The sequence below is a fragment of the Spodoptera frugiperda genome, chromosome 14 (genome assembly GCF_023101765.2).
Source record: "Spodoptera frugiperda isolate SF20-4 chromosome 14, AGI-APGP_CSIRO_Sfru_2.0, whole genome shotgun sequence".
NCBI lineage: Eukaryota > Metazoa > Arthropoda > Insecta > Lepidoptera > Noctuidae > Spodoptera > Spodoptera frugiperda.
Window position 1 is genome coordinate 6,765,923 of NC_064225.1, and position 16,913 is coordinate 6,782,835.

The 16,913-nt window shown below is 37.3% G+C and overlaps 1 protein-coding gene across 2 annotated transcripts in view; it reads left to right on the top strand.

Annotated features, from left to right (window-relative positions):
* Nucleotides 1–13,397, top strand: part of LOC118279350 (uncharacterized) — a 29,915-nt gene extending 16,518 nt beyond the window's left edge. The window contains exons 2-7 of one of the 2 annotated variants that reach the window (XM_035599018.2): nt 5,742–6,139; nt 9,880–10,023; nt 10,382–10,477; nt 10,961–11,073; nt 11,231–11,376; nt 11,606–13,397. In XM_035599018.2, the coding sequence (XP_035454911.1) occupies nt 6,017–6,139; nt 9,880–10,023; nt 10,382–10,477; nt 10,961–11,073; nt 11,231–11,376; nt 11,606–12,168 (1,185 nt within the window). In that variant the 5' untranslated portion in view covers nt 5,742–6,016 and the 3' untranslated portion in view covers nt 12,169–13,397. The remainder of the gene's footprint in view (nt 1–5,741; nt 6,140–9,879; nt 10,024–10,381; nt 10,478–10,960; nt 11,074–11,230; nt 11,377–11,605) is intronic. The other variant, XM_035599019.2, reaches the window with a different exon arrangement.
* Nucleotides 13,398–16,913: the final 3,516 nt, after the last annotated feature.

Below are 16,913 nucleotides of genomic sequence, written 5' to 3' on the forward strand. Positions count from 1 at the left end.
GCCCTTTTTTTGTTTTCTGAGGAAACCTTCAAAAGGCTCCAAGCTTTTTGGGGAAAAAACTATGGAGTGTGGGATTTTACCTCACTAAAACTCCCCCATCTACACCTATAGGAGGCACTTGGTACTCTTAGTGGATCAATCCCGGAGCCTCCATGGTGCAACGCCTGTTATGGCACTTCCCTATGGATAACTTGGTGCCCAAGGCACATGTTTGTCTTAGTTATAATACGGTTCTGCAAAGGAGTCTATTGCTGTACACTTGAAATTTGATTAACTGTTAGAACTATTTGATCGGAGCACTAGGTCTAGAGCTTATTATTTCAGTCTTCAAAACGTATAAAGTTGAGGTACGTGTATGAAAAATTATATCAAGACTTATAGCTGATTTGCCCGACCTCAAATCGAACACTTTAATCGATAGTTGTACATTATAGAATGATTTTCCGTACACATATTCTTTTGTCTATTCCCTCAAGATTAAAATGCGTAATGTTATGTTACGTTCATAATAAAAAAATACGAGTACGTTACGTTAACTAAAACGTAACTTTCTACTCTTACGGAGTTGTACCATGACCTACATTATATACCGAATTCACTGCCAAAACAATAATTACTATACACATAGTATACTAGTGTTACCCGTGGCGTTACGCACGATATTTACATATTTCCTTTACCTTAAGTTACCTTTTACTTTTCCATTCTTCTAATAATAAAATTATCCACTCGTCCGCGCTACTTTTCATTACGCCCTAACTCCTGAACTTTTCTCAACTAACTTAAGTTACACAGCATCAGCAAGTGTCCATTTTTACACGGAGCTTATCACATCTGCCCGCCACAACCCGCATTTTTCACCAAAAATGGAATTCTTTGGTCTATTTTTTTGAACTTCTATCTATCTACAAGTATGACGCCTGCAATAGATTTAAGGTGACAATTTCGCAACTAAAAAAATCACATCAATCTTGCAACAATTTGACAGAAGGACAAACAAACAAAGCCTCACATTAGTATGGGACATATTTTGTACAATACGAAGTGTTTATGCGCAAGCGCCGAGGTCGATGGACGCTATTAACATACGAATGTAGAGTGTTGGTTCCGATGTGAGCGTGTGACCATATAAGTTAAAGAAGTTTGATGTTATTTTAATTTTGTTGTCAGAATCGCGATATTAGTGATATTTTTGGGAAGTCACAAAACTTCTTACTTAAGTAGGTAGTTTAATTAATGATCGTTACAGATTCGAAAAACGGAACTAAAAGCAAACCAACCAAGTCGGTGGTTTCCAAATATATTCTTGGGTAGATAACGTATCTGAGGTACATAACTAAGTTTATGTAGACTATCTATTATTGCTAGAATCCCTACAAAAAACTAACTCATTTAAACATTACTAGTTAGTCTCATAAACTCATATCCAGTTCAATATTTCTACTTCAATAACTTTTGTTACAACTACAACTCTTATAAGGAACTAACTACGATATTTAAACATCACTTGTTAGTCTTATAAACTCATATCTCGCTTAATCACTTTCCAAACGAATCAAATTCAACTGCAATGAAACACACAACCCTTAGCCCATTGAAAAGGACACAAGCAAGTAAACCAAATAGGGAGACAGCCGTGAGATTATGCAAGTAAAACGAAGTAATACTAAATACACAATTATGCTCATATCCTGCACCAAGTAATTAACATCACAACTACTTACATACTTATATACTAGAGCTTGCAGTTACATAGTTTCGAAGTATGTCAAGGCATACAAGTTGTCCATGTGAAATGGACTGTCCACTGTAAGACAGACATTGGTTAAGACATAATTAAGACGTTGGAATTTATTGGGTTTAAAACTGATAGCAATAAATCACTTGAATATTATAATGTGTAGTAAGTCTGTTTGGTTGTTTGTTCTGTCTTGTGACGGGTAAAGTGCTGGGCTGATTTTGATAGGTTTTGGTACAGAGTTAGAAGGTAACTTTGATACAATTAGGGATCGACGAAATGGTTTCTTTTTAAAAATATTGTATTAAAGTTTTAACTGATTCATTAAATGACGAATGATGGATAAAAAATAGCCTTTGTGTTATTCCAGACCATCATCTACCTCTGTTCCAAATTTCATCCCGATCCCTTCAGCCGTTTTGACGTGATTGAGTAACAAACATACACACAACTTCACAAACTTTCGCATTTAAAATACTACGGCCAAAAGATAGTTATCAAATGACTGTATTAATTTTTAACTGCATACTTATTCATTCATTCACCAGTCATCTATGTCTATTAAAGCTAATAAATATTTATAACAAATCGTTCAATTAACATCAACTTCATTCATTTCCCTGAGAACCGACCACAGCAATACAAACAAAACAAAGGGAACATCGCAATTCCTTCAAACAATTCAATCATATGTTTGATTCATCCGCGTTTTTGCTTACCCCGGCTTTTTAAGTGATGGGTAACAACTGACACCTTGTATTCACAATTAGGTTCCCACCATTGATGGTGTGTTTCCCATGGAGTCAATGATTTGGCCCTATACGCAAGATGTGCTAAGGTTGTTGATCCGTTTGTGTGTTTTGCATCTCTTCTTGTGAATGGCCGTAATAGGCTGAGAATTGTTTTTGTGTTTGCGCTTGTTTGTTTGTTTTTGCGTTTGTGATAAGTCTAATTATAGCAGGGAAATGGTGTTCTATAATAAATGGTCTTAATATTGACAGCACAGTTAGTGCGATCCATAAATTGTTGTTTAGGGTCTGGGTGACATTTGTATGTGAACTTGTATGTTTGTAAACGCACACACGACTCAGGAGAAAATCCTAATGTGGGGCAAAGTTTAAAAAAAAACTCATTTGGCCCACACGAATAAAGTACTGTGATATAAACATGAGCTATCTGAGTTTTTCATTCTAAAGGAAGATACGAACAAAGAGATATTTTAGAGCAAGATTAAACATTTATTCATTGCAGAATGATTTCGCGTATACACACATCATAATTTCCACACCTACAAGGTTACTGACTTTATCTATCCATCTCCAAATATCTACATACAATAACTATGTATGTCTTACATATTTAAGGTATATTGTTTAAACCTTACACAACAATAGCAGGAGATTGATAATCTAGGTAAATCTTATGGGAACATGCGTCTAACAATTGTTTAGAAAAACGGCCATCATTCGTGACGGCGTGTTCCCATCGCTAGCTAACTCATTATTCAGAGCTAAGTACTGAATATTAATAAAGTATGTGATAATGATACCTTCGTGCTTCGGTGAGTTTTGTTGCCATTTTGAAGTTGTAGTGAGATTGAGAGTTTTTGTCTGCGAACGAGTAGACGGAATACCTGAACGTAAGTGATTAGAGCTGCCTATGAACACCCACAACACCAGAGGAGTTACAATTTTACAAGTGCTTTACCAGTTACCCGTCTTAGGGTCTAGTAACCATGGTTAATTTTAGTAGATTAATTAAACAACAGTTTTATATATGTATCATCACGCCTTTGTTCCTCAAAGGGGTAGGCAGAGGTGGCATTGCAGCATGTAATGCCACTGTACAATGTACACCCACTTTTCAAATGTTTCCATGTAATAGGGGGTGAGCCTATTGCCATATACCTACTTGGCACAATTCCAGACTCCGTGCTACTACTGAGAACCGAAAAAAGGCCAGTAATACTTTACCCGACCCAGGCATTCAACCCGAGGCTCCTTGCCAGGCAGTCGGGCCAATTTTACAAGTGCATAAAAAAACTACACAAATTAATTACCTATTGCTAATGATCGGAAGTCCGATTCCAAATACATATAACACTTTTTACACCTAATGACTGACTTAGTTGTTATAAATGTGAAATACCAACGTACATATTACACACATTATAAATGTGCTAAGTTTTTTAGATATAGATTAAAATTGCAAAGAACTGTGTTGCCATTACATCATAGCGCTGTCATAAAGAATACTTAGTATTTATTACTTAAAGCCTTAAGGCAATGCTCAGTCAAGTTATTTGGGGCACAGTTTCAGCAATCGAGATTTATAGATATATTTATTAATCATTAAATGTGTCTATTAATCCATTTTAAATGAATTGTAGTTAAATTGTCATTACGTCAGTCGGTCAAGCTAAATGTTCGTTACAATCTTGGTAGTACTATAGGTAGGTTCCAAAAAAAAATATTTTTAACATTTTTTTTGCAATGTCAGCCTTTTATCCCGGTAAGGGTAAGAGATGCACGTTACGGTACGTAATGCCTCTATACAATGTACACCCACTTTTCAGGGTGAGCCTATTGCCTACAGATAAATTTTCGAAAAGCCGAAATAAGCCCAGTAATACTTTGCCCGACCCGGGAATCGAACCCGAGACCCCTTGTCCGGCAGTCGCACTTTGCGACCACTCGACCAACGAGGCAGTCAATATAATTTAATCGGTATCAAACTGAATTGTAATTAAATTATCATTACGTCCGTCGGTCAAGCTAAATACTCGTTACAATCTAGGTCGTACTATGGGTAGGTTCCAAAAAAAATGCGTCGTAAATTAATTAATGGATTGAGGAACAAATAGCTTACTGATTGAGAATTGATGATTCAAATCAAACACATTTTTAATGGTGTGTTTAAGCGTGTGTACTACATACGCTTTAAATATTGATCAAATATTTAGCTAAGTGCTACTTAAGTTGACTCACGTTTAAATGTTGAAATTACTAACTGCTTAGAAATTACTTGACTGGCTATCGGCCTGCAGTTCCACACATAAATGAAATAATACAAACCTTCCTCTAGTCTAAAATCTTTTTATGTATAAACTGAAGTAAACCTCTTCAAAATCCGTTCAACAGTTCTTGAGTTCATCACAGTTCACAAACATTGAACATAATCACAGACAAAGCTTTCAGTACCCTTAGTACGAGTTTGCTTTACGTTTAAAGTAATCGAAACGAGAGCGCGTTTGGCTCTCCGATTGGCCGGCTCGAATAAACCAACCAATCAGAGCGCCGAACGCGCTCTCGTTTCGATTACTTTAAACGTAAAGCAAACTCGTACTAAGGGTACAGGTAACTAATATTTACTCAACAGACGAATTCCAAAGATCTCATCACATAATTATGTTTTGTGTATAAATGATGATGTCTATGTAAACTAAAGCTATTGTTGTTTACATAACCCAGTTTGCGTAGACACAGATGGACTTAACCTTGACCAGAATGACATGACCATATACGTGTACAAATATTTATTATGTATACCATACTAGAATATGACGACTTCATTTTTACCCAATTTGGTAGTCCCGTCTTCCATTTGATGGGACTAGTGTCATTTGAAAAATAAATGTAACACCTGGCAGGATGGAATTAAGGTTGAATTTCCATTGTTGATCTTTGTATATCCTGAGTTAAGTAGGTATTACATAGAGTATAGGATCGTAATCGACGGGTTTGCGATAGGTTTGCTCTCTACTGGAAATAACACAATACCCTTAGTATGAGTTTGCTTTACGAGAGCGCGTTCGACGCTCTGATTGGCCGACTCGAATAAACCAACTAATCAGAGTGCCGAACGCGCTCTCATTGCGATTACTTTAAACGTAAAGCAAACTCGTACTAAGGCTACAGTACTTACTGTTTTAACACCTCCATCCACGGCATTCATAAGTATAGTTAAAATATTTGCCTTACTTATTACTTCTCTCTCTTTCCAGATCACCGCCTCTACTGATTACTACAAGAAAACTGTCATCTCATACTTTTGAGAAGATGTAGTTTTTCAACATACTTACCTACATAAAGAACTATTTCACCCAGAATCTTCGAAAGCCATGCCAGCATACAGACACAACAACAAATTATGATCAGACATCGAAACTTCTAGAGAAAACCGAAGTTTCTGCACAAGTATGAGAATTCTAGAACGCTCTAGAAGAAATAGAAGGTGTATAGGAATGTGATAAGGCTGTTATATAAGTATTTGTCCAAGATGTCGACGAGTAACGAGTTGAGTGACTTGGAGACGCCGAAGCTTCGCATGAAGCCGGCAGTCAGTCGGATATTCTGCTGCAGTGTCACTGCTGCTTCTGGCTTCGTTGCGGCTTATGCTTTGGTGAGTAAACCTTTCTAAGAAGATACTTTGAATAATAGAAAAAAATGCTTGTTTAGGAAATAAGAACTTTCGAACAAATATGCTTTCCTAACTAGATACTTTTGAGCCGGTTCGAACACATTGAATGATTGAATCTACGCCAAATTCTGCATTCAATAGGTACTTTCTCAGTTTTACTCCTAAATATTTTTAATCTTCCTTCCAATTTCTTGAATGATATTCGTTATCTTTGATTTTAAAGGGACACTTGTAGTTACCGGTTCATTATAGCTAGCAGCAAGGTGTTCCTCAGGGCGCTATCATTTATGAAAATTGTAAAACTATTGTGTTCCTTTCAAAGGTTTTTCCTAGCCTTCGTGTTTAATAACACATCACTGATGTAATCTTGTTATCATGCGGTTTCCGCTCAAAGGAACTGACGTGCGGTTATTAGCGAGTAAACTGCATAGAGATCTTACCGATATATATTTTAATTATATATGTAGTGTGTACCTTTAGTATGTTAATGGTTTTGGAGTTCATACTCGATTTTATAAGGTCAAAAAAGCAACTATCTCTTGGTACATACATATATATCGTTACGCCTTTAATCCCCGAAGGGGTTGGCAGAGGTGCATATTATGGCACGTAATGCCACTGTATACGCTCACTTTTCACAATTTGTGTTGTAAGTCCCATGTAATAGGTAAATTCCGTACTACTACTGAGAAATTTTCGAAAAACCGAAAAAAGCCCATTAATACTTTGCCCGACCCGAAATTTAACCCGAGACCCCTTGCCCGGTAATTGCACTTGCAACCACGTCAGCCAACAAGGCTATTATCTCTTGGTGACACATTTAAATGACATTTAGATCAAAATTGAATGTTGAAGTTCAATTCATCCGTAGTAAAACTGTGGTTGACCGCACCAAAGTTCAAAATTAAGGTCAAAAAACAATAAAAGAATACAAAACCTCTTAATACGAACTCCCTAATCGTTCATCTTGACATTGAAGCATTATTCGACAAACCACACGAATATAACGACAACAAACCCGTTCGCTTATTTAAAATTCACTAGACATACGGAGGAAGTGTAGACCGAGAAGACCATTTTAGTTTGAGCCTTCACCACGTCATATAGGTCGGAGATGTTGTGTGTTTGTATGCAAAGCTCGGTCTAGTTACACTGGTTGGTTGTAAGGCCATGCAGTTATCTCGACGACGCAATAGTGAGAGTAAGCTTGCTCGGATCAAGACTAGTCTTGTGTTGTGTCATTGTTGTGATGGATTTGAAAAGTTGTTACTGAGCAGTGCAGGAAATTATTTTTAAAATAGATTCATTTGAAGCTAATGAAGGGATTGGGCTAATGGCTGAACATTGCAAACTTTTTAATTAGGACTCCTACTGAGTAGGTTGATTATAATATCAATGACTGCCTCGTTGGTCGAGCAATTGCAAGTGCGACTGCCGGATAAGGGGTTTTGAGTTTGATTCTCCGGTCGGGCAAAATATTACTGGGGGTTTTCGGTTTTCCGCAAAATTTCTCTATAGTAGAAGTGTCTGGAATTGGGCCCAGCATATGGCAATAGGTTCACCCCCTATTATACAGAACTTATAACACAAATGGTGAGAAAAGTGGGTGTACATTGTCTAGCGGTATTAAGTGCCGCAATGTGCACCTCTGCCTACCCCTTCGGGGATAAAAGGCTTGACGTTGCATGATCATTTTATTAGGACTGTCTAGAACCCTCAATATAGAAAGGTAATGGAGGAGGCATAACTTACCGTTTAGATAGTATTTTAAAAGGTCATTATAAGCAAGAGGGAGATTTAAGTGATCTTAAATGTAGAGAACATAACTATGTTCGATTTTACGTGTTGGTAAATAGGTAGGTACTTATTATAAACCAGTTTATCAAACCAAATTATAAAGTTTTTGCGAGGACAAAATGAGCCTTTACTTTTGAGTAGGTACCGACCAATATTCAACCAACTTTTTATCATGTGGTATACTTCTGCGAATTATTGGCAAATTAATACGTAACTTCTGGGCAAAACTAGTTTGTTCATAGATTGATTACCTACAGTGACTTTTTGTCAAACCTGCGACATCCTGTTTCTAATAAAAGTACCTATCTAGTAAGGAATGCACTTTTTCTAAACGTTGAATGTATGTGTATGTAGGTAGGTCTGTGAGACTGTGATGCTTAAAAATATTTCATAGATTTTTCATGACTGCACGGTTGGTGCGGTGACTAGGCGCCGCCTGCCGCGTGTAGCGGGTTGGATTCCCACACGGAGCAACTCTTTGATCCACAAATTGTTGTTTCGGGTCTGGGTGTTATGTGTATGTGAACTTGTATGTTTGTAAACGCACCCACGACACAGCAGAAAATCTTAGTGTGGGACAAGGTTTTAAAAAAATGATTATTTTGTTGCTTCAACAAATTAAAATGGAGCAAGGTGGTGGTGGTGGTACATTACGACTAGCTAGAATATACCACTGGCAGAAGTCAAGTACCTGTCTACTTACTTACTTGGAACAAATATGAGGAAGAGAGACTGCGACTGAGTCGATTGTGTCATACGGAACTAATTGTGAATGATCATTAGCCACAGATGGCAAGAGTAGGTTGATTGATGTACACACTGCCGTTTACAGCTGTAGGATGTATCTGTTAGGTACTTTAATATCGTTATAATTATGTACTATACCCTTGTCTTTATTGTCTCACGGGATAAATAGAAACCTAAATACGATACTACAATTTTGTGTAGCAAAATCTTAGATTTTCTTGCGTCTAGTTTTACAAATACCTATTTTTTGAGCCAAGATTTCCTTAGAGCTTCGCTTAAAGGTTTGGCAAATAGTAAATATCCTGAGACGTGATAAATAATTTAGGTATCTTTTAAAACATGACTCAACAATTTTGTAACAGATTTCAAAAGTATTTTTGAAAACGGTATGAACGATGTAGACAGTAGTGGTTTTAAAGATAAAATTCATAAACGTGTAGTTGCGTACTCGCGCGCCGTACTATCAGCTAATCTCTAAAGCTACAAACATTGGCTGGTTCCCATAAAGTTTCTCAGGCGGTCCGTGTCAGATTTTAGAATGTAACTAGTAAATGAATTAAACGCCAAACGTTCGCAGGATTTCCGGTGCCATGTCATGCGTCGTGGGGCTGCAATTACACCCACACGCACACCAAGGCGAATTACCAGCTGTCTATTGAACGTTTCTTTAAGAAAAGATACGATATCTTTGAGAAAAGTTGAATAAATATTATGGTGATTAGACAAAGACTTTGGAATATTTGAAGCGGTTCATTTATTTCTTCATGAACTACGGAATTCTTATAGTCATTCGGTTGTCTAACTGTTATTTCATAACTTTAAGTTAGGATTAAAAAAGTAAACGTTGCCCCACACTAGGATTTTCTCCTGTGTCATGGGTGCGATTACAAACATATAAGTTAACATACACATGACACCCAGACCCGAAACAACAATTTGTGGATCATACAAAGAGTTGCTCCGTGCGGGAATCGAACCCGCTACACGTTGCGCGGCAGCCGGTTGCCTAGCTACCGCGCCAACCGATGCCAAATGTACCGATGGCTCTATGCTTCCACGCGTTCTCATGAATTTTAACGAGTCTTTGTAACCTTTTATTTAAAACCATAAATGGTCCTTAAGGTTCCTTTACTAACCAAGTTGCCACGCTGACTTAAGAATTATTCAAACTGTTCCAGGTGGCATACGCGATCGCCTTGATCTACGAGATAGTGTGGGTGGTGGAGTCGCAGAGCGGGCTGCCGCTGGCGTCCGCGCTGCTGATGGTCTGCTACTGCATCGTCATCGCCGCCACCGTCGTGCTGGTGCATGGACTTATTTCTGTGAGTATTTTCTTTTTCCTTTTTACAAGATGTTGCATCACGCTAGAATTTTACATACACTTGACATCCAGACCGACAAAACCATTTGTGAATCACATAGAATGTTGCTCTGTAGAGGAATCGAACCCGCTACACGTTGCATGGCAGATAATTGCCCAGCTGCCGCGCCAACAGCTATGAAACAGCTTAACACGTGAGCCACAGTGTAGATCGCCATTAACTGATACAAGTTTCCATTTTCCAGTTTCCCCGAGTATTGTCTACGATGATATTTCATCATCAATTTCATCTCCTGAAAATCAATTTTTAATAGCAAATGTCTTCTCTTCTCTAATCTTAGTTTGTTTTACTTTTACAGAAGAACAACAGATGCCTGCTGGCGTGGTTGATAGCAGTCATACTAGTTCTCATACCGGAGTGTGCGCTAGTCTTCTACATGTCTATAAGTCATTGGGTAAGTTGTATCAGCTATTACTTGTTCAATAGAACTTAATGTAATATCATTAGAACTTAAAACGGGATATTTATCATGTTTATTAGTTTTTGTGAGTTTCCAATATTTCCGCACTGTTGCAAGCGCCATGATCACGGATGGTTCATCCGTGTTCTGTTCAAACTGTTAACATGGTAAATATCCCGTTTTAAGTTCTAATGATATTACTAGTGACCATGCCAGTTTCAAAACTTAATGTATCTGTATCCAAAAATATTGGTTCAGGACTTGATTTTATTTCTTAGGAATTCACTCGTGTCGATGAGTCGAGCAATTAAAAATATCTATCTTTTTGTTCTTTAGTCGTCTTCAACTCCTTCTTCTGATAATGTAACTTATCATTGGTCTTAGGGCTTATTACCTTTTTCCTAATAAGAGCTATGTGAAGATACGTAATAAGGTGCATTGTTCACGCCATTTTCCTCATTTTATGTCTATTTCCAGGGTCTACAAGGAGTGTACGGCGGCGCTGAGCTGGCGTGCTATGTGGCTCGACTGCCGGCCATCGTATGTGGAGTCGTGCTAGTACAATCAGCGTATGCACTTAGGGAAGCTAGGTGAGAAATCTAAAAAAATTGGGTTAGCAAGACGGGAATGCTCTGGTAACCCAAAACCATTACAATAATTAAAATTAATCAGTCATGCTAATTGCCTATTTACTTATAAACATTTTTCAAAAACTTAAACTTACATAAGTTTTCTTGTAATTTCCAGGAAAGCCGGTTACAGTGCAGGCGGCGCGGTCAGCGGGAGTGAGTTCGACGCGAGCCACTTCGTGCCAGACGCGCCTAATGCTTTCACCAATGACGGCTTCCTGCAAGACAACGGTAATGCGGATCTAAATTGCAGCATAGATTATGGTATTAGATTAGAATAAAATAATATATTATGCTCTATTGCATGGCAAAATTGTTGTAATCTGTTCATTCAAACTCAAATCGATTTCTTTATTTGCATGTTAAGGTCTTTATTTAAAGATTATGTACAGTTTAAGGGCTTTTTCAGGCGTTGCAAATTTGTTACATTTGATAAGAAATCTAACTATCTTGTAGAACAGAACATTCTTGTAATAAAACCCTCAATTTACAGGTAAATCTGGCTCAATGCCAGATCTCCGTCGTCACCTGGCGAGCCGTCAGTCGATGAACCTCGGCTACCCACCGCACATGTTACCACAGCCCCCACCGGCGTACTGGCAGCACCTTGCAGACAGACAATACGCTGCCAGCCTCCGGGGCTACCCCAAATCCTACCAAGCCCCACAAATATACGGAACATGGGTTGGACCCAGGTCGGGTCCCTATGACAACCCCTACAAACGAAGACATTCCATAGTTGGAGCTTTCCAAACAGACGAATACCCACCAAAAGGCTACGATTACGAAGACAGAATGGATTGTAAGAGTGAAATAGCTTACCCATATTACCGGTCTTACCCCTACGATCCGAGGGCTTACCCACCGGATTATGATCCGAGATTTTACCCCGAATACAAAAGGGAGGATGCGGCGTACGGTGTCAATTTGCTAAGACATGAACCGTATCATTTTAGCGGGTCAAGAGAGAGAGTGTTCTATAGTATGAGGAATAGCCACACATCTGTAGGTAACGAGTCGGATGATCTGACTAAATATAAGGATGTTGCTTTGTAAAAATGTATTTTTGTTACATAGATCTACATGAATATGGAAATTATTTTATACTACTAAGTATTAACGTCGATCTCGACTATTGAACGTGGCAATTGAGAAGAGAATAAGTTACAAGAAAACTCCTTGAAATTGAGTCATCCATTCAAGAATTACGAGGCCATAGGCAGAGAGACTTTAGCATCAAACTTATAGCTTCCCTTTTTTGCGTTTGGAGTTAAAAATTAAACCTTGGCGTACTTTACAAGAGCCACCACAGAATGATATTGAGCAAAATCAGTCCTTTGAATAAAAATGTGGATTATTGAGGATCCTGGGTACATTGACAGGGTGTGGCTGTACATAGTGTACAATTGTACATGCCTAATTATAGAAGTTTTGTATAGACTCTAAAATAAGCTCAGAGTTTAGCGCAGTAACACCGTGTTAATTCTAAACCATCGTGAGATTTTCTCTATAGAAATTGTTATTAACCGAATTTGTATGTTTTTGAAGAAATGCAAAAGATTAATAGAAATAGGATTAAGATAAGTAAGCAGTAAGAGATGATGTATGTAGGGACACTTTCACTATTGCTGATTAAGTTTCTGTAGGCTTAATATTGACGCATATTAAATAGAAGATTACTGCGATAGATACCTACCAGAGACGTATTATCCCTAAGGCAAGTGCTTAGGGCGCCAAGGAGGCGCCGTGTCGTCGCGAGACGCGCGTACTTATAGAATGACGGCGGCGCCAAGAAATATTAGGGGCGCCTATGAGGTGCTTCCTTAGGGCGCTGTCTGTTTAAATCCGCCTCTGGTTCTGATACATACGTTAAATTATCTGTCAATTATAGGCACTATGTAATAGAATCTTAGTCAGATATTGTGAAAGAGGTCACCCTTAACCCTTCGTGTGCCGGAACGCGGATCCACACGAGACACAATGTGTTTTCTATTGTTGTCTTATATACGGCATACGAGAGGTTAAACTTGTAGGTACTTAGTTACTTAATAAGAAATTATTTTTATAAAATGTTACATTAAAAATGAATTATTGTACCTACTTAAGTAGATGTCTCTAGTTAAGTTAGTACTACTTTATAGCTAGTTAAGTTACCTAATTAACCAAAGGTATTATACAGTTTGTTTTAAGTAGATATAACTGTAACTTTAAGTGTGTAAACCAAGATGAAATCAGTCACTACATTTTATAAAAAATTCAATCAATAAATGGAATTTGTATGAAAACCTCTTTTTTTATTTCTCCCTCAAATTAAACCCATTTGTTACTGTCCAAAAACTACCCACGAATACCTAGGTATTGAAGGAGCCGAGTAAGGGCAGTGCCGGATTAGCCTTATAGCAGAAGCAGCAAATGCTACAGGCCCCGCATATTGCCCAAATCAACAAAAAGCCGACTAAAACTAATAAAAAATAACTATTAGGTACCTAATGATTTCATTGTATTGCCTAGCTACTGATAGTTTAAAACTTTATGAAATTGTTAGAATAAACATAAAAACCGGCCAAGTGCGAGTCGGACTGGCCCATGAAGGGTTCCGTAGCAGCAAATAGATGACATAATATAAAAGTTGTAAAATAACTTGGTTTTGCATAGTGTTTGTATGAACGACAAAGTTATATTTGCGGTTTTTGAAAATGTTTTATTTCTTAAAAACTAATAATGATATGTCGTTCAAACCAATTTTCGTTGTTAGTTTCTATTGAAATCTACAGCATATATTTTTTTCAGTTTTCTCACTCTCTTATTTTAAAAGTTAGAGGGGGGGGACACTCATTTTTCCACTTTGGAAGCGTCTAACTTTCAAACGATTGAATTTGACGAAAAGTGGTTTTAGAAACCTTAATGTCTTTTTTAAAGACCTATCCATAGACACCCATCACGGATATGTTAGCTGAAAAATTTTTTTTTTTTAATCAGTTCCATGCATGGAGTAAAATGTATAAATTCAAAAATCAAAGGGGGGCCCTTTGATTTTTGAATTTATACATTTTTATTCATGATTCAAGTAGCGGTTACCAAAATACATCATCCTACAAAGTTTCAACTATATAGGCCCAACAGTTTCGGAAATAAATGGCTGTGACATACGGACGGACGGACGGACGGACGGACGGACAGACAGACATGACGAATCTATAAGGGTTCCGTTTTTTGCCATTTGGCTACGGAACCCTAAAAAGTGCTTAGAATTTGCGAGTTTCCCTCGATTTCTCTGGGATGTCATCATCAAATGCTCTCCAGGTGGCATCAGCACTAATTTGAAAGTGAACAAAAAATAATCAAGAGCAATTTAAATAACGATGTACAAATCTACGAAGTATCGTGAAAATGACATCGTTCAAGAAGTCCACCAATATCCTCTATGTAAACGTTATTTGTTTACATTTGAATTATTGTCACCTTGACGGCGCAACCAGTCAGGCCACCGTGGAATCCGTAGGTACAGTACTCTCAACGGATCTTGGCAGGTCTGAACTACGTGCAGAAGGCTGCGCAATAAGTATTTTTTAGAACCAAATGGTGGCATGAGGCGAGGTGCGGGGGGCGGGGATCTAGGCTAGAGATTGACCATTTCTAAATACAATTGACCCTTTACACTTATTGCGCAGCCTTCTGCACGTAGTTCAGACCTGCCAAGATCCGTTGAGAGTACCTGTAATCTACCAAACTAGAGCGAAGTATCATAATAGACTTTGAAGAGATAGAATGGTGGCCGGAATGGCGGCTGCGGCTGAATGAGTGACTCACCCGTGTTCCGGTGAAATAAATCCCCCAGGCAATACACATTTGACAAAGATTGGGCTGCAGCGCCCTTTATATGGAAAGATAAATTGGAACTTTTTATACCTACCTACTGTGATCTCCAACCCGCTTGCTAAGCGTGGAAATTAGTGAAAAGCCCTTGTAGGTATGTAAATAGAGGAGGCTGTTGTAAGGACCCACTAGGGCTACTACAGCGATCTCGGGTTTTATCTCTAAGCAGAGCAAAGTGTATAGATTTCTATACTTGAGAGCAAAGAAACGGAGCCAGTAATGTTTTTTTTCTTTTTCATTCCTTGATACGTAAATACTTAGATATTTTTTGAGAGAAATTATTTTATTAATTCGTAACATACCTAAGTAATAATATGAGACAGATGACAGGCAATTTACTTACCTTTAAAATTACAGTATTTTATAGTAAAACGAATATTTCTTTAATATAATATTACCTAAGAATACTCTTCTTTAAAATGATAAAAATAACGCTACCGTAGGGCAAGTGACCCGGTTGTGGCCATCGACCCCTTTGTGGCCACTTGGGCCTTCAAATTTTTATAACTAAGGCATGGACAAATAAATTACTCTGTGATGTACAGTATTTAAAATATTGAATATTGGAGACACTGATACCGTTGGCAGCTTTAATGTGTCAAACTTCACTTCGATGCAACAAGTCATTCTTTTTAGTTTAGGGTGAAATTGTAAAGATCTTAACAAAAACGCTAAGGCGTGCGGGTGAGGATTTGGTTTTTATTTTTTAAATCTTTGCTTATTGTTTGGATGTTTATGTTAATACTACATGAAGAATATATTGTCTAAGTGGAACTAAAGTTATTTTGTCGCCATATGTTTCTGAAGTGGGATTATTAGAAGGTGGCCACTAATGGAGACAAAATTATGAATTTCTCCATCTTTGGCCACACGGTTGGCCAAAACTTTTGTAAACATTTATCGTAATTTATTTATTATTTTTCCTTGGCTTTACATATCAACAAATACATATTTTTCATTTTCAGAGATGCAATAAATTGCCTTCACACAAAGGGAGGTCAGTTTACTTTGCAGCTTTTACCAACGTCATATAAATGTTGATCTCTTTATTTGTAAGTTAAATTCAAGTGAAGTAATAATATTTCATATTTTCCAGACTAAATGAAAACCATTGTTTCTAAAATGTCAAATTTAATTAATAAATTTTGATTACATTTATTGTATTTTTTGATGGCCAGAACTGGCACACGACCGTGGCCAGAAATGGCACGAATCTGGCCAAAAATGGCACAAACTCCCTTTTTTTTTTCTTTTTTATACAGTTAGGTATTTTTCTATTGGACGTTCTTTAAAAAAAGGGTTTTCTTAGGCAAGATTAATACATGTTAAACGACTTTTTACAAGAAATATGTTCGTGATAACAAAAACTATAAGTTAAGAAAGCCTCAAAGTCGACAAAATTCTTATAGTGGCCACAACCGGGTCACTTACGATATGTTTCTTTGCTCTTGTGTAACTTCTTTCTGCCTTCTGGTGCCAGTTACTATAGTCTAACGTGTCTACTACATCTGCCTGCACTGTTTGAAATAAGAATGTGTACTGCGATATTATGTTTTATCAAATTAATAAAAAGGTTTTTCAATTAATAAAACGTTTTAAAATTCTATTAGTTTTACGCTACGACAGAAATAACTAAACGTTACAACAGGTCAGTGTTGCTATAGTCAATGTTCGTGATACACAATTATTTTCATTTCCAAAGTATGATCTAATTTCTGTAATAAATTATATGTAGTATTAATTTGTATAGCGTTAAACAAGTAACTAAGAACGGTACGGTTACGGTTTACGGTTTCCGGTACGGTTTGCTTTGTCGGGAAAATAATACTACTAGGTCTTAACCTAGTAGTAAAAATACAACGGTTAGATAATCCTTGTGAGAAATGATCAATTTACAGAAAATAATTTTATATTCAATATTTAGT